Here is a 25695-nt window from a genome sequence, read left to right as displayed (position 1 = left end):
TAGAATTTACTTCAATTAAAGTAATGCAGAAGCCAGAAAGGCACCCTGGTAACATGGTACAATGCATTCAGCTGCTAACTGAAAGGTTGGTGGCTTGAACCCACCCACTGTTCTGTGGGAGAAAGATGGGCCACTATATCTCTAACGTGACTGCAGCCATAGCAATAATAGCTGCATAGGAGCGCAGCAGAATCTTCTCCTTTTGCTGTAGGGTTGTGGGAGTTGGAAAGACCTCAATGTCAATGAAAAAAATATGAGAAAAGCTTTTCTTGAAGTTGAGTCGAAGAAAGTCTAATAATTAAAGTACTCTTTAATTAGTAAATGCTCATGATCGGATTTTCCTCACTTTCAAACTTCGAATAGATTTAAATTCCATGAAGTCATACTTAGGGATGCAAATATGCATTCATAATATTTGATGTTTTAAATAGAAACCAGCCTGAGGTTTGTCATGTTTTTTTAAATAAGAGTTTTACAAAATAAAATCATGTCATATTAACTTAATAAGATACCCTTACTTTTTAATGCATTTAAGATAAAAAAGTTAGAAAACGTGAGATATTTATGGGGCATGTCTCAGATGCTAATCAAAGAAATTAATTTACATAGTCCTAAGTTTTTCCTCTTAATCTTTTCTTTGAAATATCTTCCTCTATTGATAAATGTAGTTTTCTTATAAAAATGTTTAAATTTCATATACACACATGGACTTTAGGTAATGTTCACAGACAAATTTAATTGTTTTCCAATTCCATATGTGAAGATCTCGTGTGTGTGTGTGTGTGAGCGAGAGCGAGAGCGAGAGAGCGAGAGCGAGAGAGAGAGCGAGAGAGAGAGAGAGAGAGAGAGAGAGAGAGAGAGAGAGAGAGAGAGAGAGAGAGAGAGAGAGAGAGAGAGAGATATTGAATGATAATAGGCAGGTCTGCGGGACTGCTCATGTAAGGAGAGACCAACAACGCCTGGTCACTTTGTTAACACTGGTGAAGTCAGTTGTAAAAGTTCCAAACTTTTTCAGGGAGTTTGTATTCAGGAAAATAATGACTAAAATCTAATATGATGCTTAAATTTGAGTATATTGAGTAATCAGCATTATGAGGTGCCTAGTTTATGAGAGTGTTTCAAAATGTTCATGGAAAAATTCCAATTATCTTTCAACTCAATTTTTTCACCAACTTCTGAAGCCCCCTTGTGCAGACTGAATTTTATCAGGGTTTCGAGATGAATCAGTTCTGGTAGGCAGTAAATAAGTTACCTTTTTACATGGAGGAGTACACAAAACACTTACATGAGAGACCTGCATAGGGATTCACCTACTCCTACGGTCAATAGCGCAACAAAAGGCGTTGTGTAAGTGGAGCAGGCCACTTTAGTGTGGGAGTAGATGATTGTTGATAGTTGACCACTAGCTAGATGTCCAGACTGCATCTTGGAAGAAATGGAGGGGAGGCAGCTGACCTTGGGCCTTAAAGACGTAGCCACAGGAAATTAAACTAGCCAGGGCCCAGATTTCTGAGAGATACGGGTACAGATTCGTTCTCAGAACAGAACAAATTTACCTTATGAAAGTTCTCGTCATGGTCCTGCTCCACTTCTCAACACTTTGGCAACTGAGGTGACTAACATGGAAGCTGGTATTCCACTATTGGTAGTACATACTCTTTTTTTTTTTGGTGAGGGGATACATACTGTATTTTTTTTTCCCTGTCTGAAACTAGCCGGAGCTCCAAGAGCACTGAGGGGCAGACTTCAATGTTTCTTTTCCTCCTTTTACGACCACCCAGACCAGTTTTTGAATCCATGGGAAAGGGAAGTGGAGGGTCATGCTGTATTAAAGAACACTCATCTCAGGTTCTTTTTGATGATTCAGTGTCCAGGTAGCTCCAAAATAGTAACCTTGTAGCCTGTAATCGCAAGGGGTTTCTAATGGAAGAATACTTTCAGAATGGCAACAGTAAAAAGGTCTTGAGTGGTTTCAAAGGATCCGTGGTGATGCTGTGGTTAGAGCCTTCAGCTGCGAACCAAAAAGTCTGTGGTTTGAACTCGGACCGTTCTGATTGAGCAGCGGTCCTCAACCTGTGGGTCACAACCCCTTTGGGGGTCGAACGACCCTTTCACAAGGGTTCCTTCCCTAAGACCACTGGAAAACACAGATTTCCCATGGTCTTAGGAAACAAGACACTGCTCCTCTATCCATTTCCAGGCAGGTCCGCCTACTGCCTGCATACAGATATACCTATATAGGAGTACCAGACTGTTACCCATGCTACACCATGCTTCAAGACAAAGTTTCATTTATTTGTCATTAGAAATATTTCACAATATATAGTTACATATTGTTTGTGACTAATCGCTATATTACAATTATGTTCAATTTGTAACAATGAAAATATATCCTGTATATCAGATATTTACATGATGATCCATAGCAGTAGCAAATTACAGTGATGAAGTAGCAAGGAAAATAATTTTATGGCTGGGGGTCACCACACCATGAGGGACTGTATTAAAGGGTCACGGCATTAGGAAGGTTGAGAGCCACTGTGATAGAGAAATAACACATGCTTGACTCCTGTAAAGATTTTAAGTCTTGGATACCCTAAAGTCACTTCTACTTTGCCCTACAGCGTTGCTGTGGCAGTGGGTTTAGTTATTATTTTTGAGTGATGTAAATGATTAATGAGTAAATGGTGTTCACTGCTAGCTGGAAGTTGAGGAACGTACAGAATGAGACTTGTCATCAATGGACATTTCTTCTTTTTTGAAATGAGAAAACCACTCTTACTCTTGAGTTTTTCCCATAGCCCTGTCCTTGTAAGCTGCGTTCAACATCACAGCAGTTTTTGTGGCTTCCAACCCCCCACCCCTCCAAGCAGGAAATGAAATTTCACAGCCACATGCTATTCTCTTAAATTGGCCATCAAAAAACACAAGGTTTGAGTGAAACTACTTTTAGGAAAACATTCGCTGTGACCAGAGAGAACCTTCCCAGCTGATGCCACTGGGTGAACTAATAAGCGCGAGTTGCTTGATGCTAGCCTAGTGGAAAAATGCGTACTATGAGAGCTCTGCTTTGCCCAGTTCAATTCCTTTTTGTGTGTATGTGTGTGTGTCGGGGGGGGGGTACCCCATCCTATGTAGCCATTCGCTGCCATTGAATCAGGTCTGAACTGATGCTGACCCCATGCACTAGGGAATGAAATGCTTGCCTGTCCTATGTCATCCCTATGATCAGGTGTCAGTGTAGCCATTGCAATCCATAGGTGTTCACTGACCTATTATCTGGAAGTAGAGTGCCAGCTCTGCTTTCCTAGTCCATCTTCGTTTGGAAGCTTTACAGAAACTTGCTTAGGTGCATAGTGGCTGCATGTGGTATATATATTGGCTGGGTATTAACCCCGCATTTTGGCTCATAACTGAAAAATTGGCTTGTTCAAACCCACCCAGCTGCTCCAGAGCAGAAAATCCTGTCAGTATGCTTCTCTACATGTTAAAGGGAAGAACCCCCTTTGGGGGAGTCAACCCTATCACTTGGAGTCTTGACAGAACACATTAGCTGCTCCTTCAAGGAAGATGAATTCTACTACTGAATTCTACCCATTTCTGTCTCTTGTGACCATATATTAGTCCTGGTTAAAGCAGAGGAACGTGTGGAGTTGGAGACATGCAGTGACAGTGAGTTTGATTTTAGCTTAATGTGTTTTAGAAAACATTTAAAGCCAGGGTTTCAAATGTTTAATATCCTACACTTGTTGTATTCTTACACATTTAGGAACGTGTTCTCTAAAAATAAAGGTTTTGCACAGGCTTTACTTAAAAATTCCTGTTCTGCTGTAGCAGTCTGCAATCTCGAGTACTTTCTATTGAGAGAGAGAGAAAGAAGCGAGAAAGTGCTATGCAAGATGGGAAATTCTGTTTTTATTTACTTACTAGTTAGGCAATTATTATTGGACTATCTATGAAGTTCAGGAAAACTACTTTAAATGGTAAAAGAAAATTATTGAGAGATTAAGAATTTTGAGAATGAGTGAATAGAAATGTAAATACTATATTTTAAATCCTGAGATAGCCCCTTTCCCAAAAAATATCCCAAGTTCCTTTTAATTTACAACATGAACTTATAATTAGAACCTCATAGTTAATTACAATCTTTATTATTCTTATTTCATTTGCAAATGACCTATTTTTCCCTGAGCTCACTGTCACCAAAACCACATCACTTGCTATATTTCAAAAGCTTAACATCTATAATAAGTAGCAGGAAATTGGGAGCGTCAGTGTGTTCAGTAAATACATCATTCATGTATACTTTAATTTAGATTACCCGGAGAGAAGATCTAGCTAACATACAAAACTGAAATATATTAAAATGTGTGAGGCTAACAGAATATTGCTTAGTGGAGCTACAATTGCAACTTTGGACCTAGTTTAACTTTATTTTTTAGAAACAAACTCTTAAATCCTTAGTGGGACTCTTGATTCCTTTTTGTAAGCAGTCACTAATGTGGAATAGAAGCATCTTATTGAGTGAGTCTGCCGATTGCCTACTCTATGTATGTTATGGTGATGTTACATGTTTCTAGTCAATGAAGTGAGAAGCCTTTATCTTTGATTCTACCACACAATTACAAAACTGGCCAGAAAGGCCATATAAAAAGAGAAACCCGTTAGTCATTGCTCTGCAGGTACTAAATCGCCACTGTTGAGAACACCACTGCTATAATTTCATTTGAATTTACATGCAGCTGGGCTATTGCCTTTGCTTCGTGGTAACTCATAAATACAGTTACCCGGTGTGGTGATTTCTGTTGTAAGAATTGATACCAGACAAGTTTCAAGAAGTTGGAAATTGAATATGTCCCAGATGTCCAACTCTTCAAAGCTGCTGCTCTGCTCCACCCTCACCCCACCCCCACCCACCCCCATATTCCTCCTTTGTGTGTATGTCTTCATGTTTTTGCATTATCTGATTCATAGCAACATCCCACAGAAACTCATAAAACTTAGGTATGTTGCACGTGGTGGTGGGCGCTGTTCAATCCAAAATCTGAGGGTCAGGCAGAGGCGAGCCAAATGCAGGATCCAGAGCCAGAAGCCAAAAATACTCCAAAGTCACACCAGGTCTTCTTGCTCTTCTACCAAAGTTCAGGCAGGAATCCAGGTGTGACTTTCTAGGGGAGGTGATGTGTGTGGAATATAGGGTGGCACCAAAACATAGGTTATGACCTGGTTCACACTCAGTACAAATGTGAAGTGTTAGCATGCTTGCAACGATGCATGTGGCCTGGTTCACACCCTCGACCAAGGTCAGGTCTCAATCCCACCCCATTCCTGTCACTCAGCATGTAGATTGCTCTCCCAAATGGGATGAAAGCCACAGCGTACACTCTATAGGAACAATGGATAGAAGGGACATGTGTTACTGTTACCAGGATAGACCAGTCCCTGGAGAAGGACATCGATTGTGCTTGGTAAAGTAGAGGGGCAGTGAAAACGAAGATTTTTGACAAGATGGATTGACACAGTGGCTGCCTGGGTGGGCTCAACCATAACAACTGGGAGATAGCACAGGACTTGGTGGAGTTTTATTCGATAGTGCCTGGGATCGCTATGAGTTGGAACTGACTGGACAGCACCTAACAACACCTGGAGAGAGACTGAGTTATTAACCTTAACACTTAGTGCAGGCACTTTTTGGGCTGAGCTGTTTTCTTGCTGCTGTTGTGTGCTGTCAAGTTGATTTTGACTCACATGAACCGACTCAAAGCTCTTTGCTGTTGAGTCCACTATGACTCACAGTGGCCCTCTAGGACAGGACAGACTTGCCCCTGTGGGCGTCCAAAGCTATGCATTTTTTAATTATTAGTTTTATTGACAGACAATCTAACATATCCATTCACATATAATTCTGTTCAATCCCATAAAGTGGAGCGACACAGTCATCAGCGCTATCAGCTCCCCCTCTCCCCGCTTCTCTCTTTCTGTACCCTTGGGGAACCATTATTCCTGTCACTGTTTCCACAGGTTGTCTATCTTGACTTCCATGTACTGAACAATATTATTAAATGAATGAACATATGCAAATCTAACATGCTTAATGAGGTAAAAAAGTACAGCCTTTAATAGTAAGGGCAGGGAATACTAAAGAACTAGCAGATAATTATGTGGTTCATCAGTGCCATACCACACCCTATATTTATCATCCTTTCCATGTGGCCCTTCTGAGAGGGGCTGTCCAATTACTTTGCAGGTGAGTTTTGGGTCTCTATTGCATCCATGTCCCTACACATTAAGTTGGTTATGTGTTTTTGAACTTCTGATACCTCTTTCCATCAACACCTCATTATCACAGAGGTTAGTGCTTCTTCCATGTGTGTTTTGTTGTTTCCCTGCTAGATGGCTGCTTGTTTAATTACAAACCTTTAAGACTCCAGATGCTGTATCTTTTGATAGCCAGGCACCATCGACTTTTTTCACCACATTTGCTTATGCACCTATTTTGTCTTCAGTGGTCATGTCAGAAAGGTGAAGGATGTAAAATTTTACGGGAGAAGAAAGCTTTATCTTTCTTTCATGGAGCCTCTGGTAGGTTCGAACTGCTCACCAAATGGCTAACAGCTTAATGTAGCAATGCTTCTAGAGCAGTGGTTCTCAACCTTCCTGATGCTGCCACCCTTTCATACAATACAGTTCCTCACATTGTGGTGACCCCAACCATATAGTTATTTTCATTGCTATTTCATAACTGTAATTTTGCTACTGTTAGGAATCAATGTAAATAACTGATATGCAGGATGTGTTTTCATTGTTACAAATTGAACATAATTAAACATAATTAAAGCATAGTGATTAATTACAAAACAATATGTAATTATATATTGTGAAATATTTATGTGTTTTCCAGTGGTCTTACACGACCTCTGTGGGAAAAAAAAAAAGGGTCGTGACCCACAGGTTGAGAACCGCTGTTCTAAAGGATAGGGGAGGCGCACACATGTTCATGAGAGCACACATCGTAAGTACTTTTGAATACTGATTTAGACGTTGTGTAGGTCACATGGTTTTTCTTGTTCTGCCTACCTATGTGATAAACAGGATTCCCCCAAATTTGAATTTGTCCAGTGATTGACTCAGCTTGATTGTGGTAGCTAATTAATTATGTAGTTGAAGTCAACTGGCTTTTTAACCCCAAACATCTTGTCTATTTGCAAGAGTACATTCCTGAGTATAATTTTGGCCTTGGTATAATCTATGAAATATTTGAATAGTGGAGCATTGCAGTTTGATTTATGTTCTTTGGTAATTTTGCAAGAATAAGCTTTAAGTGCCTACTTTTGGAGGCCCATTTTAGACTGCTTTCTAATTTCATTCCTGGATCATTGGTTTTTGATGTTCTCAACCCATGATTAATTAATGTGATTTGTTTTTATTTATTAAAGTGTTCTCTTTTTTTGAGTATTGCATATACTTGAAAATCGCCCAAATTGGGGAATTATTTATAATTAAACGTGGTTATATAACTACCACCCAATCAAGTGATGAAATGTCACCCACCTTCAAATTTCTATCTCTTTCCAGCACATGTTCCCTATAAATTTCTATCTCCCTCTTCTCCAGGTAAGCACATATAAATTAATATTGCTTTACATAAATCAGAGACAAAGAATATACTCTGCTTCTTTTGTTTAACATCATCTTTGGGTAGAATTTTTACTGAGTAGTGAATGAATATACTGCAATGTATTCATTCTACTTTTGATGGATATTTGGATATCCAGTTTGGATTTATTGTGAATAATGCTGTTATGAAGAACATTTAAATATATCCTTAGTGCATTGTACATTATTCACTGATTTTGAATGAATAAATGAGAGGAGTTGTGTTTCTGCATCAAGTAGTGGATAATAACCATTTTTTTTCTAAAATTTTTGCAACATTTGTGTTAACAGTGGCATAGGACCCTCACTTTCTGTTGGATTATACTTTTGATTTTTAATCCCTTTTAAACACAGTGTCATATCACAAACATTTTCATGTGACTAATGTTCTTCGTTTAATTGTTTTTAAACAACTTTTTACTTTTTTGAATAGGAATCAGCAAACATCTCCTACTTTAGGACTATGTTACAAATATTTCCAGTTTCATGAGCCATACTAGTCTCTATGTGCTATTCAAATCATTGAATCTACAGGAAAGCAGACATAGACAATATGCAAATTAGTGAGTTTGGATGACTTTGTTTGAATAAGGCTTTATTTACAATAAAACTAAGCCGTGGGCCAGGTTTGGCCTAAGGTTCATAATATGCCCATCCCTTGGTTGTTAATATTCAATGACCTAATTACTATACAGCTTTCAAGCTCATTTTTAATTAAAATTAAACTTAAATTCATATCAAGCATCATTGTATATTGAGTACCTACTATGAGCCAAATATGATGATGAAATACACAAAGGCTTAGAAAACTAAAATGGGAAGAACATGTTTAACATTTCTTAAACTGAAAGAAATAACAAACTTCAAGTCTTGAGTTGTAATATTGAAAACTTATAAGGCCAAACTGGTGAGTGGCGCAGGAGGCATCTAAAGAAGATGGGAAGAGCACAAAAAGAACAGCTGACACCCACCCACCATTTCAGGGGGAGCTTCTGAGCGAGAGCCAATGGTGCTGAAGGAAGGCGTTCAAGCTGCACTGGAAGCATTCACCAAAAACAAGGCTCCAGGAATTGGAATACCGGTTGAAATGTTTCAACAAGCTAATGAGGCACTGGAAGTGCTCACATGCCTGCTAGAAAATTTGGGTGACAGCTGCTTGGCCAACTGATTGGAAGAGATCCATATAAGTAACCATTCCAAAGCAAGGTAACCCAACAAAATGCTCACGTTGTAGAACAATATCATTGATATCACATGAAAGTAAATTTTTGCTCACTATCATCCAACAATGATTGTAACATATATTGACAGGGAGCTAGCAGAGGTTCAGGCTGGATTCAGAAGAGGACTTGGAACAAGGGATGTTATTGAAATGGATTTTGGTTGAAAGCAGAGAATACCGCAATGATGTTTACTTGTGTTTTATTGTTTGTTCCAAGGCATTCAGCTGTGTGGATAATAACAAACTCTGGATAACTTTGAGAAGAATGGGCATCCAGAACCCTTCTTTGTGCTCACGCGGAGCTTGTGTATGGATCAAGAGGCAGTTGTGTGAACAGAACAGTGAATATTGCATGGTTTAGAATCAGGAAAGGTGTGCATCAGGGTTGTATCCTCTCATCATACTTATTCACCTGTATACAGAGCAAATGATCAGAGAACTTGGCTTCTACGAAGGAAAATGTAGCATCAGGGTTGGAAGACCTGCAGTATGCAGATGATACCATCTTATTTGCTGAAAGTGAGGAGGACTTGTAAGTATTTGCTGATGAAGATCCAGAATTATAGCCTTTAAGGTGGATTATGACTCAATGTGAAGAACACCAAAATCCTCACAACTGGACATATAGGTAACATCATGATAAATGGAGAAAAGGTTGAAGTTGTCAAAGATTTTGATTTGTTTGGATCCATAATCAATACTCATGGAAACAGTAGTTGAGATCAAAAGACATTGTACGGTAGGTAAATCAGCTGCACCAAACCTCTTTAAAGTATTGAAGAGCAAGAATGTTACTTTGATCAAGGTGCACCTGACCTAAACTGTAGTATTTTCCATTGCCCCATTGCATGTGCCTCACATCCTTTGAAAGTTGGACACTGAATAGAGAAGACCTAGGGGAAATTAGATTTATTTGAATTGTGGTACTGACCAATAATATTGAGACTTTAAAAGGTCAAACCAGTCTGTCTTGAAATAAGTATGGCCAAAGTGCTCCCTAGAAGCAAGGATAGTGAGACATTGCCTTAGATACTTTGGACATGTTGTCAGGAGAGACTAGTCCCTGGAGAAAAACATGTTTGGTAAATTAGAGTGGGCAGTACAGGAGAGGAAGGCCCCCAAGGAGATGGATTGATACAGTGGCTACAACAACAGGCTCAGGAATAAGAACACTTATGCAGAGGGCAGGCCCGTGCAGTGTTTCCTTCTGTTGTGTATAGAGTCACTGCGGGTCAAAAAAGACTCTTTGGTACCATATAATAACTGAGCCTAATATTGTGTTAGGTATGTTTAGGGGCATCTTGAAACATATGACTTAAGGAGGTCTTGAATTCTAATCAGAGTTCACTGATAATTAGTAAGAAAATTTTGATCTTTATTAGAAGTCAATATGTATAATATACAAAAACAAAACTATCCGAATTTGAAGTTCAGAATACTATGGACATGGCCTGCATCTGATCTTGCTGGTTGTTCCCTGTGTTTAACTCTAGGATTCCTGTGAGCACAGCTTGAAAACTATTAACCAACCGGCAGCTGTTGGTGGTTGAGTGGATGTGGTGGTTATACTATTACTTTCAAACTTTTCGAATGTATGTCTCTGATTGTAGTGTTTAAAATACATGTTTTGTTGAGAATATACTAGCAACACCTACACAAATTAACAATTTATGTAAATATAATTTAGAAAGTGATACCGCCTACATTCTTCTAGTTTTATGAAACATTTCTCCCTCCTTTGCAAGTTGTTTGCTGCATTAACATGATAAACTTAGTGCCCCTTCAAGTTTCTGTCTAGCCTTTTGAGCTGTTGTCAATTTGATCCCATATCGTGATTAAAAAAAAAAAAGTGTTGTCTTCACTGTTTTTCTCTACATTTATATCTAGGTTCTAATAGCTATTGCCATGGCTACATAGAACTCACAGAAAATATTCATGATTAAAGAATTTATTTAGGAAATTAACAGGTTGTAATGCAGACAGAAATGCTCAAAAAAGCTGCTTATCAGGGTATGGTACAGAGTTATTTCAGGGCTCCTAATAGATGCCCCAAGGGCCTAACAGTCAACCTGTAAGTCTTAACTCAAAGGCATTCATCTGGAACAGCAAACCAGGCTCCCTGAATGAAGTGTCCACAAATACCCAACTCTAATAAGCCTCAGCCCCAAGGCACTCAAGCTCCGCTTTCTTGTGTAAGCAAGTTTAGCTCTCCCAGTTAAGTGCTCAGAGGCAACCCACTCTACAAGCTTGCCTGCTGCCCCAAAGCATTCCATTTTACTTGCTCTGTGGGCTGGTAAGTCCACCTCTCTGTTTTCTGCTCTGGTTTCTTGTTCTGCTGCTACGTCTGCTGTCACAGCTGTCTATGGATCAAGGAAATTCACTGCTCAGGAATCTTTGGTGTAGAGCAACAGTTCTCAACCTGTGGGTCACGACCCCTTTGGGGGCATCCAACGACCCTTTCACAGGGGTCACCCGATTCATAACAGTAGCAAAATTACAGTTATGAAGTAGCAACAAAAATAATTTTATGGTTGGGGGGTTACAACCACATGAGGAACTGTATTAAAGGTTCTCACTACATTAGGAAGGTTGAGAACCAGTGGTCTAGAGGATGCAATTTATTCTTGGCTTTTGCTGATAATGAAATTCCTCCTTTTCTCAGAGGGCTCATTTTATATGCATCAGGATGGCATTCTAGGTAATTCACCAGTACTCATAGATACAGCCTATGAGTGTCTTCCCTTACCCTTTTAGCAGACCCATGCAAGAAATGACGTTTGGTGAGTTGCTGACTTTGGCCTGAAGGGCCACATTACATCATTCACTGCCCCAGGTTGCTACCCCCCTGGCTCTTCTAACCATGTTTCTTCTCTCTCTTTCATTGAGGCTTTGACTAAGCTTTATTGCATGTCTAAGAACCAGTCTTGTTTAATAGTTTCCCACGTTTCTGCCTTCGAATCTGATCCAGCTCTGTAGTAGCGCATATTATTCAATCATAAGCCTTCTTAAATATTCTAATTTATGAAGCCGCTACTAGATCTTTTTGTTGCTCATCCAGAGATGCTTCAGCCTTTTGCGATACTTTGGAAGTAGGTTGCTGGATAAAGTTATCCATAGAAATGCTACTTCTGTTGAAGGAAGCATAGGAGAATTGGTTGATAAAATAAGCCTAATTTCAGACCCAGAGTATGTCATTTTTGTTTTTGGTAAACAGATTTCAAAATGACCAAATAGGAAATTTAAAATAGCTCTTCTTAATATGTTAAAGGCACTGGAGTAGAAGGCAGGGAGGGGAGAGAACGTGCAAGAACAGATGAGTAAACAAAAGAAAGGGAAATTGTTAAGATACAATCAAATGAAAAGTTAGAAATGGAAAATACTAACTGAATTAAAACATGGCTTTCATGAGCTCACTAGACACGGACAAGGAAAGAATCAGTGAAACTTGAAGATAGGACAACAGAAATCTCCCAGACTGATACACGAGAGGAAAACGGTTAAATTTATAAACCAAAATGTTGACAGTTGTTTCTGAATGGTGTGGTAAATGGAATCTTTTGAATTACATTTAACTCTCTAAATTGGTTGAGTAATTTTAAAAAAATGTATTATATTTTTGGAAGTCAGGTTACTGGCAGCCACCAAAAGCGAGGCTAGTGGTGTGGAGAAGATTCTCCCTCGGGGCCTCCAGAGAGAGTCAACCCTGTGGACACTTTGATTTCCTGCTTTTCCAGAACTGCCAGAGTAAATTTCATCCTTCTTAAAAAGCTCTGCACTCACTGCCATTGAGTTAATGCTGACTCAAAGCCACCATCTAGGACAGGGTAGAACTGCCCTTGTGAGTTCCCAAGACTGTAACTGTTGGGGACGTGGAAAACCCTGTCTTTGGTCTTTTTCCTCCTGCAAAGTGGCTTCAATGGCTGGCTGACCTAGCAGATTACAGCCGGTGTATAACCACTATGTCTTAAGATGTTCAAAAACAACATCCACAAAACTCCCCTAAAAACTAAAAACCCATCGCTGTTAAGTTGGTCTGACTCCTAAAGACTGTTTAGGACAAAGTAGAGCTAACTGTGTCTTAGGGTTTCCAAAGCTGTAGCCCTCACTGAAGCTCACTACCACATCTTTCGCCTTTTGTTAGCAGTCAGATGCTTAAGCAGTGACAATCCAAAGTCAGAAAAATAAAATCCCCGCCTTCAAGTCTGTTCCTTCGGTGTCAGCCCAGGTTGTGGCAGTTTGTTATGCCAGCCCTAGAAACTAGAACAGCTGCTCCGCACTTACCAACTGTCTAGTTACCTGTCATTGTGGGTCCTGTTCCTTTTGTGGTTCTGCTCTGAAAACACCCTGAGGGAGTTTCTTTTGTTGTGGCAAGCTCCCAGTTTTTATCAGAAAGGTCTTTTTTAAAGTTTGTATTGAGGGATATTTTCTCTGGTGTGGACTTTTTAGTCATTTTCTTTCTGTCCACAAAGAGACGCATATTCAGCCTTCTGGATTCCATCCCTGCTGAGAAAATCAGTTGTCAATCTAAGCGCTGCTCAATTTTCTCTTTGTAATTAAAAAAATCTGGGTTTGCAGATTTTTTTGTTGTTTATAATGATTGGAAGCTCACTAAACAGTGTTTCCTAGGCTTATAATTAGAAAGACATAGCTGACTGCCTTTACCCAGCCCCTCCAGAGCCAGTACTGATACTGTGACCCATAGCTCACATCATCAGTCACATTGTTAGACTGCCCAGTGTAACCCAGGGACCCCAGGTAAACAGAAGACACTTCCTAGAGATCACTTTCTAGGAGATGAGGGTCACAGCTAGGCCTGGCTTTGTATACGTTGAAGTAAAAGGAAATAGTATGTAACATCTCACATGAATTCAGGCAGACATGCCCTTTATTAGCATGTTCTGTATCAGCAGGTTACTGTTTAGACATTCCTTTGTTTCTTTGCTTTTTATGAAAACAGGTTGGTACTATGAAACTGTTTTATTACTTTTAAATTTAGCTTTATAATATAAATGTCGTTGTATAAATAAATTGAAGCGAGTAAGATTTCATCAGAATTCCTATTTAATGTTTTTTAGGGTGAGGGTTTACATTTCATATAACCAATTTTGTATTCAATACTTTTAACTCCTTATCAGCCCCACCCCATCCCAATAGCTTATTCGACTCTTTCCCTTTTGATTGATCTTGTCTCTCGTGTGTTACTGTCTTCCCCTTCACCCATACTAATACCCGTCCGTTCTCTAGCTTACTGTTGCATGCCCCCTCGCTTTCCGGACCCCGCTCTGTAACTTTCAAAGTCTATTCCTTTTGGTATTAAAGTCTTTGTTGTTTTTATTTTTCCTTTCCTTTAAAATTTTTAAAACATTTTTATTGACATGTAATTTACCTACATGTCATTGAACTTAATTCAACATGTAAATATATTAAAGAGTTGTGCGATCATCTCATAAAATCGATTCTAAAACATTTTACTAGTAGCTCATCATTTCCCCCACCTTCCCCTTTTGAAACATTAAAAAAAAACTATTGATCTAATTACTGTCTCTATCAATTTACTTATTCTGAATTTCCAGTAAAGGAAATATTACACCCCCCCCCAAAAAAGAAGCCCAAGAACATCAAAACAAAGAAACAGAAAAATCTAAAAGAAAGCAGAAAATAATACAGACTAGGATAAATTAAAATGTATCAAAAAGGAGAACAAATGATAAGGTGTTACATTTAACCTAACTACCTCTGCACTGATCCACTTCCTAGTGTGCACGCTGCCTTATATTAAGACTTCACATCTCTGGCCATTCACTGGGGGCTTAATCCACATGGGTGTCGCTGCAAATGGATTCTGAGTTCTCACTGCCATCCTTCCAAAACCAAACTCACTGCCATCGAGTTGATTCTTACTCACGGTAACCCAGTGGGCAGGGTGGAGCTGTCCCAGCGAGGTTCTGGGATGGAGTTTTTACAGCAGTAAGCAGTAGAAAGCCTCACCTTTCTCACGTGGAGTTGCTGGTGGTCTCAGAGTGCTCACCTTGCAGATTGCAGTGCAACCATCTACACATTGGCTGCTAAGAATTTAATGTTGTTCTCTCCTCTGGTCTTGGATTTTATTATTGCCAATCCATGCAACACTGTGCTGCTTCTGTGTGGAATTAGCTGACACCTTACTTAGATTGCTACATGTATGACAAATGTTTACTACCCTGATGCCATTCTTTGTGATAGTTGGATGCTCTTTGATTTCTTCACCACACTTAGCTCGAGCTCCCTTATCTTCTATCATCTCTTCATGAGGGCAAATATTGAGTAGGGCCATGTCTCATACAAACTAATTGTTTTAGATTAGAGTTTACAATTAGTACAAGCAAAACGAGCAACAATTTGGCTTGATTTGCCAATCAGTATTTTTTTTCTTTTTTCCCTTTTCTTTTTTTACATTTTATTAGGGGCTCATACAACTCTTATCACAATCCATACATATACATACATCAATTGTATAAAGCACATCCGCACATTCCCTGCCCCAATCATTCGCAAAGCATTTGCTCTCCACTTAAGCCCATTGCATCAGGTCCTCTTTTTTCCCCCCTCCCTCCCCGCTCCCCCCTCCCTCATGAGCCCTTGATAATCCACAGATTGTTATTTTGTCATATCTTGCCCTATCCGGAATCTCCCTTCCCCCCTTCTCTGCCGTCCATCTCCCAGGGAGGAGGTCACATGTGGATCCTTGTAATCAGTTGCCAATCAGTATTTTTCAGATTAAAAAATTGATTTATTTTGAATCATTAATTTTCTCAATTACATGTGTGCATGATGCGAACAATTTTTTAACCATAGCATTGGACAAGCCTTTTTAAAATTGTTTTTTAATCATTTTATTGGGGCCTCCTACAACTCTTATCACAGTCCACACATACATCCATTGTGTCGAGCATATTTGTACATTTGTTGCCAGCATCATTCTCAAAACATTTGCTTTCCACTTGAGCCCTTGGTATCAGCTCCTCATTTTTCTCCCTCCCTCCCTGTTCCCTGTCCCTCATGAACCCTTGATAATTTATAATTTTGTCATATCTGACACCATCCTACTTCTCCCTTGAACAAGCCTTTTTATCTATTGCTTTTAAAAAAAATCAGAATACTGTATGTGGCATAAGAATTTTTTAAAGGAAAGAAAACGGGGAGTGCAGAGTGGGGACCCAGGGCCCTTCTGGGGGAAATTGGACATCCCCTTGCAGAAGGGCTGTGGGGAGGTGACGAACTAGTCAGTGTAGTGTAGCAATGATGAAATATACAATTTTCCTCTAGTTTTTGACTGCTTTACCCTCCCCCCCCACTATCATGATCCCAATTCTACCTTTCATAACCGGCTGGACCGGGAGATGTACACTGGCATGGATAGGTACTGGAAATACGGGGAATCCAAGACAGATGAGCCCCTCAGGAACAGTAGTGAGAGTGGCGATATTGGGCAGGTGGAGGGAGGGTGAGGGAGAAACCGGAAACAGATGACAAGGTCTACATGTAACCTCCTCCCTGGAGGACAGACAGTAGAGAACTGGGTGAGGGAGATGTCGGATGGTGTAAGATATGATAAAATAATAATTATTTATAAATTATCAAGGGTTTGAGGAGAGGGGTAGTAGGGAAGGAGGAGAAAATGAGCTGATGCCAGGGGCGCAGGTGGAGAGTGGGTGTTTTGAGAATAATGATGGCAACATGCACAAATGTGCTTGACACAAATGATGTATGTATGGATTGTAAAAAGAGTTGTATGATCCCCTAATAAAATGATTTAAAAAATCAGAATACTGTATGTGGCATAAAAATTTTTTAAAGGAAAGAGACACAAGTATTAAAGGATTTATAATGATAATATTGTTCCATTGATTATTATTCTTGTTTTCTAGAGGCATCTACCTTAAACTCTTAAGTCTCTCTCTCTCTCTTTAACTTTTCTAAATAAGTTCATACTGGTCTTTTTTGATTTAATACTTTTTTTTCTTGTTGATATAACACATTAGCATCTCTCACACCTATGGAATAGATTGTGATTCATAGTGACTGGTAATTTCTCACTTCTCCATATATCAAAATATAATTCTGTTTCCCTATTGGGTACTGTACTTACTCATTGCAAGAACACTTTGTTCTATTAAATTGGCATTCCAGGATGCACACCTTCCTGACATGATTGCTGAAGAAAAATGTGTGCATAAGCAAATGTGAAGAAAGCATGACGGTGCCTGGCTATCAAAAGATATAGCGTCTGGGGTTTTAAAGGCTTGAAGATAAACAAGCGGCCATCTAGCTGAGAAGTATCAAAGCTCAAATGGATGAAGCACACCAGCTTGGCTGACCACGAGGTGTAGAAGGGACCAGTTATTAGACATCAAAAAACTAAAAATCACATCAGTGGGTGTCCACCTTCCTGATACCATCACTGAAGACAAACTTGTGCATAAGCAAATGTGAAGAAAGCTGATGGTGCCCGCCTATCAAAAGATATAGCATCTGGGGTCTTAAAGGCTCAAAGATAACAAGTGGCCATCTAGCTCAGAAGCAACAAAGCCCACATGGAAGAAACACACCAGCCTGTGTGACCACGAGCTGTCGAAGGGATCAGGCATCAAACATAAGGAACAAAAAATCATTTCATTGAAAATGTGGGTGAGTGCAGAGTAGACTCAAAGCCCATTGGCAGCCAACCAGACACCCCTTACTGAAGGGTTGTGGGGAGGAGATGAACCAGTTAGAGTACAGGGTAGCAATGATGAAACAAAATACTTTCCTCTAATTCTTAAATGCTTGCTCCCCCCACTATCATGATCCCAATTCTACCTTACAAATATACATAGGTACAGATAGCAACTGGAAACACAGGGAATCCAGGACAGATGACTCCTTCAGGACCAGTGGTGAGAGTGGCGATGCCTGGAGGGTGGAGAGAATGTGGGGTAGAAAGGGGGAACTGATTACAAGAATCTATGTATAGCCTCCTCCCTGGGGGAGGGACAGCAGAGAAGAAGTCATGGGGGAGATATCAGTGTAATATATGACAAAATAATAATTTATGAATTATGAAGGATTCATGAGGTAGGGGGAGTGGGGAGGGAGGGGAAAATGAGCAGTAGATATTAAGGGCTCAAGTAGAAGGGAAATGTTTTGAGAATGATGGCAACAAATGTACATATGTTCTTGACACAATTGATGTATGTATGGATTGTGATAATTGTATGAGCCCCCAATTAAATGATAAAAAATATGTTCTATTTTCCTACTGGGTACGTTTGTGATTTAAGAATGTATATATATATACATGTATATATATATATATATATATATCTCCTTGTTTGTTTTCCAGCATAGGTCTTTAATTTTGCAGCCAGTTAATACCTACAGTAACCTTTTATTTATTACTTTATTTTTAATACCTACCTTCAAAAACTGAATTTCCAGAGTTTTCTAATTGCCTTTATAACTGTTTATTAGGCTTTCATTATCTCTTTGAGTTTATGATTCATGATCGTCTAAGCCAGTGGTTCTCAACCTTCCTAATGCCACTACCCTTTAATACAGTTCCTCATGTTGTGGTGACATATCTGCATGTGGGCGGGCCCACCTGGAGAATATGGTCTTAGGCGACCCCTGTGAAAGGATCCTTCGACCCCCGTGTTGAGAACCGCTGGACAACCTATCTTCTTCTCTTTCATCCCAAATACTTCCTGGAGCTTTCTCTGTCACCTGCGTAATCTAGACTAAGCTTTAGATTTGTTGCACAATAGCTATTTGACACTTCTTGATCTCTAGGCATGGCTCTATTTCTTGACTTTCACGTAGTCTTTCTTGGTTTACATTTTTGTTTGCTAAATAACGTCATATAATTTCATACATGTGAGTTTTCTTTGTTCTTGCCTTGCAAAAATGATTGTTAGGTCCTCTTATGCCTGTTGATTTGACCAACTCTGGAATTAATTTTCCTTTTACTTAAGTAAATTTCCCATTTTTCCCTTTCTTGAATCTACCAATTTTCTTTCTTGAATAACTAATGAGAAGTCTGCTAATATGATTCTCATTATTTTGTAGATACACTTTGTAATTTTCTCTCAGAAATTTTTCTAGGGCAGTTTATCCTTGTGAAATTTCATCAAATGTTATTGCTTACATTATTTTCCCCTTGAATTGAACTCTCATGGATGTTGTTTTGTTTGCAGCAATCTGTTCATTTTTCTGTGGAATATTATTTTGAATTATACTATTGATAATTTCCATTTTATATTTTATCTTTTCTTCCTAGAATCTCCAGTAATGACATTGACATTCTGTATTGTCTAGAATGGTGTTCTATTTCTTCTTTTTGTTTTCTTAATTATTTTATCACCCATTTTCTGCTTTGAATTTTTTGTTGACTGATACCTTATGTTTTCATTAATGGAAACCATACTGAATCATGGAGCATTTCTGAAAATTCTTATTGAAATGTAGATTTTGATACATATTATACCGGACCCTTATGTCCCTCTTGGTTCTTAGATAGATTTTTGTGGGAAACACTTGTTGCTCTGAACTGTGGGGGGTAAAATTATGTGGGATGCACACATCCCTCTAGACTGGTAGGCTCAGTGAGACACCTATGTTCCTCTGGATTCTGTATCACTTTAGGGATTCCTTGACCAAAACGAAAAAAAACCAAACTATTGTTTTTGAGTCAATTCCAATTTATAGGGACCCCATAGGACATAGTAGACCTGTTCCTGTGGGTCCTTGTAAGACTTAACTCTTTACAGGAGTAGAAAACCTCATTTTTCTCCAATGGAGCAGCTGGTGATTTCAAACAACTGACTTTGTGGTTATCAGCCAACCCATTAAGTCACAGGTGCATACAATTTAGGGCATCTGAACTTTGTGGTATTTGCATGAACATGGAGTCATCAGAGAGAATGACAATTTCCAAACAATGTCCTCCTCCTTCCTCTAGAAACAGACCCAACAAGCCCTTTGCCATTAAGTCAACTCAGATCCTAGAGACTTTATATGGTTTCCAGAGCTTGTAAATCTTGATGGAAGCCAAGTGCCTTGTGGCCTGGCTGATGGGTTTAAACTATAAACCGTTTGGTTAGCAGTTAGCACTTTCACAGCTGTGCCTTGAGAACTCCTTGAAAATAATGTACAGGAATGCAGACGTAGACTTAGAAGGTTCTTTCCTATTCAGAGAGAACAAACAAGCAAAATCACACTCCCGGGATGCTTCACCTCAGACAATTCCCTGTAAAAACAGTAATTTGGCCACACGCCCATTTCTTCTGTTTCACTTACCATATATGCCAGACTCCTCCTGAGGCTACATACACGATATTGTCAGTGGAAAAGCAGTTACTCAGTAAAGCCCAGAGGAGGAAGGTGTAGGACAATTACATGTCCTATACATCATGGAAGAATTAATTTTCGTTATATCTTTTATTTTTGGGAGGATTTCTTGGATTTGTCTTCTACCTTGGGGGGAGGGGAATTAATCAAACTTGTTAGAAGATGCAATTAAATTTCCAGGATAAAATGTAGATCTTACCTTTTCCCATATGAGTAATGTTCTATTCTGCTTTTATTTATTGTATGCTATGAGGTTACAAATTTGTGTTTTTATTTTCCTTTGGAGCAATTGGAGAAATGTGTAAATATAGTACAAATAAGTTTTTCTCCTTCACTGATGTGCTCCACCTGAATACTTTAGTATGTATTTTCTATAAACCAGGACCTTTTTATAACCACAGTATAATGATAACTTTATTAAATTCATACTAGTTTTTTTATACCAGTAAAGATTCATATTTTCTGTTATTATCATCATTAGTTTTGCTACTCATTTTGGCCAGTGGGAGCCCCTTGGATCTCATGTCTCTGACCATTTGATAAAGCCTCATATCTCTTTTTCTTGGTATAATATAATGTTCCAAAGCTTCTCTTCTGTTTTTCCTACCTTAGCTTTGGAATTGACTGTTTTCTTGAGGATTCTGGTTTCTTGGAATAGAAAGTAGTACTTTTAGCACCCTTAAGTGTGTTTATTGCCATCAGGGTGTGCTGGTTTTAGGTCCTGTCAGTGTGTGTGTGTTATGTTGTGGGGATGTGTGTATATAGGCCTATTTATGTACCTAGATGGAGGCTTGCCAACTTATGTCGTTTTCAGCTTTTTTGATCAGGTTCATTTTAGCAGATGTGAAATATCTTGTAGTTTTGATTTACATCTCTCTGGTGACTATTGTTTTTGAGTATCTTTTTATATGTTGGTCCCTTGAATATTCTCTTTCATGAAGTATTTGTTTATGTTCTTCGCCTATTTTACAATTAGTTTGTCCTTTTGTTTTTGAATTGTTGAAGTTTTGTGCATATGATAGCAGACCTTTATCAGATATATTTGTTCGCACAGATTTCCCCCTAATCAGTAGGTCTCTGTGTCCTCATTTGGCACAGTCTCATGGATGAGCATGATGAGCATTTCATTTCAGGTGGGTTAGTTTTGGGTAGTACTGACTGTGCATCCTCTTTTTATTTATCTGCCAATGTAGATTCAGTTTTGCCAGTAACATTAGGGTGTTTATCCCTTACAGGGTGTTTATCCCTTTTGAATGGACCTTGACTCGATGACAGTATGTTTTTGAGTTTATAGATGGATTTCTTCTATATTCTCGGTTTTCTTCCATTGCTATGACTACTGTGGCTGTGTAACACATTTTGAGATTGGGGAGTGTGAGGCCTCCTACTTTGTTGTTCAGTCTTGCTTGTCTATTTGGGGCCTCTTTCCTTTCCATGTAAAGTTGGTGATAAAGTTTTTCCACTTCAGCCAAATATGTTTAGACTAGAATTGCACTATATCTACAGATTGCTTTTGTTGTTTGGTTTTAGAAATAGGTAAACAAATTTACCATGATACAGTTAAAATTAATAAGATAAGCCTTAGTGGACAATTATGTAGTATTTATTTTGGCTAGTCAAGATTCCTTAGTTGTAAGTTTATTAACATGGTTTATAGTGTTTTATGGATTTGACTTTATGCTGTTTTTCCTCTTTTTAGTTGACTATATTGTGGAGTATGATTACGATGCTGTCCATGACGATGAATTAACTATTCGAGTCGGGGAGGTCATCAGAAAAGTGAAAAAACTCCAGGAGGAAGGATGGCTAGAAGGGGAACTTAATGGGAGAAGAGGAATGTTCCCTGACAATTTTGTTAAGGTGAGTGTTCTCAGTCAAATTTCTGGTGATTGCTTTATAGACTGTAAACTCTTTGTTAAATACAGTTTTAAAAATCAAAGTGGTTTAAGTAACTTTGACTGCAGAATTAAAAAGAAAAGTACTGTCAATTTCTGTAATGGATATCATTGTTTCCTAATGTCCTCATAGATAATAATATTGTTTGTGTATCTATTTTTAATAATAGTAGTATACATTTAGGTGGCACTTTGTAGTTTAGAAAGTTGCTTTGTTGCATACATTTTCATTTGAGCTCATTAATGTGCTTGCAAAATAAAAAGGGCATATATTAGTACCATGTGAACTATGTGATATTTCGATCGAGAGATTAAATGCTTTTCTGATGTTGGATGTCTATGACAGAATTTGAACCAAAGACTGAAACAATTGTCTCCTACTGTTCTTCCTGTTGTATCTTATACTTTTTCTGCTGGTTTAAGAATGTATCAGATCTCCTGGATGCTTTCTCCCCCCAACTACCATGATCCGAATTCTACCTTGCAGGACTGGATGGGGCAGAGGTTGTGCACTGGTGCATATGGGAGCTGGAGGCACAGGGAGTCCAGGGTGGACGATACCTTCAGGACCACGGGTGTGAGGGGCGAGGCTGGGAGAGTGGAGGGTGAGTGGGTTGGAAAGGGGGAACTGATTACAAGGATCTACATGTGACCTCCTCCCTGGGAGACGGATAGCAGAGAAGACGGGAAGGGAGACTCGGATAGGGCAAGATATGACAAAATAACAATCTATGGATTGTCAAGGGCTCATGAGGGAGGGGGGAGCGGGGAGGGAGGGGAAAAAAAAGAGGACCTGATGCAAAGGGCTTAAGTGGAGAGCAAATGCTTTGAAAATGATTAGGGCAAAGAATGTACGGATGTGCTTTATACAATTGATGTATGTATATGTATGGATTGTGATAAGAGTTATATGAGCCCCTAATAAAATGTAAAAAAATGTATCAGATCATTGTTTTATAGTAGTTATCTGTTAGAGCTGATACCAAAGTAATGAACATTCTTCAGTGAACAACAAACATTCTTTGGGGGAGTGGGGTTGGGGTAATTCTAGTCCTCTTTGCCAGGTATGAAAATAGTATGGAGGCCATATCTGACATCCTGAGGTTACACAGGAGAGGAGACTCCATTTCTACCCCAGCTCAAGGCCAGTTGCCATAAACCAGGGATCCTTAAACTATGGCCCGCCGAGGACATTTATCCAGCCCGCCAGGCATTTTTGCCCCATTTTGTTTTTTTACTTCAAAATAAGATATGTGCAGTGTGCATAGGAATTTGTTCATAGTTTTTTTTTAAACTATAGTCTGGCCCTCCAGCAGTCTGAGGGGCAATGAACTGGCCCCCTGTTTGAAAAGTTTGAGGACCCCTGCCATAGACAGAGGTCAGAAATGACCTTCACTATCTTCCTTTTTTTACTTTGTTAATGTGCTGGGATTAAAATTACCCACATGGTACTGGATTAGAGTTGGAGACATTAGCATGACTTTTAGCTTAGTTAAAAATACATACTGACGGTTGAAATAAATACGTGTATATATACATATAAAATCAAATAATTTATCAAATCATATTTTGATTTTATGTATGTATACATAAAACCAAAATAACATTTGTGTGGATTAGTATACAGACATTCCAGGGGGGCTTCTACAAGCTCATGGGATAAGGGTGAATATAAAGTACAATTTTTCCAAAAAAGAAAAAGAATTTTTCCACAAGCTTTTTAAAAATTCTCATATATTAGCTTTATCCACTGAGATAGCCTAATAAAAGTACAGTGTAAATAATCAAAGTGAAACAGGAATCCACCTTATACAACTCCCTAATCCAAAGATGGAAACATTGGAGTAACAAAATAAATAACAGTGTTGGTTCATTACCAAAATTGTAATACTGCACATACTTGAATATAAGCTAATGAATATCAGCTGAGGCATTTAAATTTATCACAAAAATGCACTGAAAAATTTGGCTTATATACGAGTATATACAGTAAATTTATTCATTTTCAAATGACTGAATATATAAATGGGCAGTAGGTAATATTCTATGGAATTAAAAATAATTTATGTAAGTATTCCTCCTTCCAGAAGCCCCCCCTTAACTGTGCTCAGTTTCGTGTATCTAAAGAAGAGATAGTGAAGAAACGATAATAACATAATTATGGAGCAACCTAGCAAATGCTACCACAACCAGACAGTCAGAGCTAACATCATCAGTGAGAAGTCAGCTGGGTGTTAGCATCGGTACAAACTGGGTCAGGAGTTCATGGTAACACGCCACTATCTTGCGACTCACTGTAACTAAAATTATTCCAAAGTGAATCCTTATTAAAATAAAAATTAGCCACAAACAACAGCAGTGAATAATCTGTAAATGAATAAGGCTATTTGGGTATATCAATCATGTCAGTTGTTATAATTCACTGTCCACCTGAAAATAAGCCTTCTAAAGAGATTTTCAGTGATGCCCTAATTAAGCAGTAGATAGTGACTTGGTACTTGACATGTAGGGAAGTTCTGTTCTGTGAGTCACAATGGGTTTGATGTCGATTTGGTGGTGCAGTGATTAAGTAATTGTCAGAAAGATTAGCAGTTCAAACCCACTAGCAGCCCCAGGGGAGAAGTATGTGTTGACCTGTGTTTCTAAAGATGTGATAACCATGAAAACCTCATGGGGCAGTCCTCTTTGCCCTCCTATAGGGTCTTGGAGTGGGACTCCACTAACCGACAGTGGGGTTCAACCGTACTAGTGTGAGAAACTTTAAATTCTAGATGGGTTTTGTGATAACCTTGTCCATTTCAGGGTCCATTTGCACAGTTACTAGTTTACATCATTTTAAGAGTACATATCTCAGAGAATATTGAACAAGGATCTATGAATTTTTAATGTACAAAATGCTACCATGTTTTCATATTTCTTTCAAACTATTGAATTGTCATGAAGAGGTTGAACAATACAGGAAAAGCTGAGGTCTTCGTGCCCCTTTTCTGAAGAACTACCTCAGTTTTGAAGTTATGTGTATCTTTCCAGCCCATAGATTCATACGTACAGAAACAGCTAGTATTTTGTGTGACAAACATTGGGAGTCCTGGTGGTGGAGTGGTTACATGCTATGTTGCTACCCACAAGGTCAGCGGTTTGAAACCACTACTGCTCTGTGGGAGAAGAGGAGGCTTTCTACTCCGGTAAAGAGTTGAGTCTCAAAAATCCACAGGGGCGATTTTTACCCTGCCCTGTAGGGTCCCTAAGGAGCCCTGGTGGCATAGTGGTTACGCCTTGGGCTGAGATCAGTGTGGTTGGCAGTTCGAAACCACCTGCATCTCTGAGGGAGAAAGTCTGGGCCTTTCTCCTCCTGCAAACAGGTACAGTCTCAGAAACTCATAGGGGTTCATGATGAGTTAGCATTGACTCGAGGTCAGTGAGTTTGATTTTGGTGTAGGGCTCCTTTGAATCAGCATTGATTTGGTGACAGTGAGTTTGGCTTTTTTGGGTGTGTGTGACAAAGATTCACATAATTGTGTCAGTTTACAGTTTTCAGAAATATTCAACAAGAGTTCA

The 25695-nt window shown here is 38.9% G+C and overlaps 1 protein-coding gene and 1 non-coding gene across 2 annotated transcripts in view; one reads left to right on the top strand and one right to left on the bottom strand.

Moving 5' to 3' along the window:
- Positions 1-25695, top strand: part of CD2AP (CD2 associated protein) — a 106800-nt gene that overhangs the window by 4090 nt on the left and 77015 nt on the right. The window contains exon 2 of the mRNA XM_075554996.1: positions 21942-22102. Within this exon, the coding sequence (XP_075411111.1) occupies positions 21942-22102 (161 nt within the window). The remainder of the gene's footprint in view (positions 1-21941; positions 22103-25695) is intronic.
- LOC142454085 (small nucleolar RNA SNORA61) lies at positions 1700-1819 on the bottom strand. Its single transcript, XR_012785614.1, has one exon. It is a non-coding gene; the product is annotated as a small nucleolar RNA SNORA61 (small nucleolar RNA).

This window comes from Tenrec ecaudatus, chromosome 7 (genome assembly GCF_050624435.1).
Source record: "Tenrec ecaudatus isolate mTenEca1 chromosome 7, mTenEca1.hap1, whole genome shotgun sequence".
NCBI lineage: Eukaryota > Metazoa > Chordata > Mammalia > Afrosoricida > Tenrecidae > Tenrec > Tenrec ecaudatus.
The sequence above is the reverse complement of the archived record's forward strand: the minus strand, read 5'-3'. Positions and strand labels throughout refer to the sequence as shown.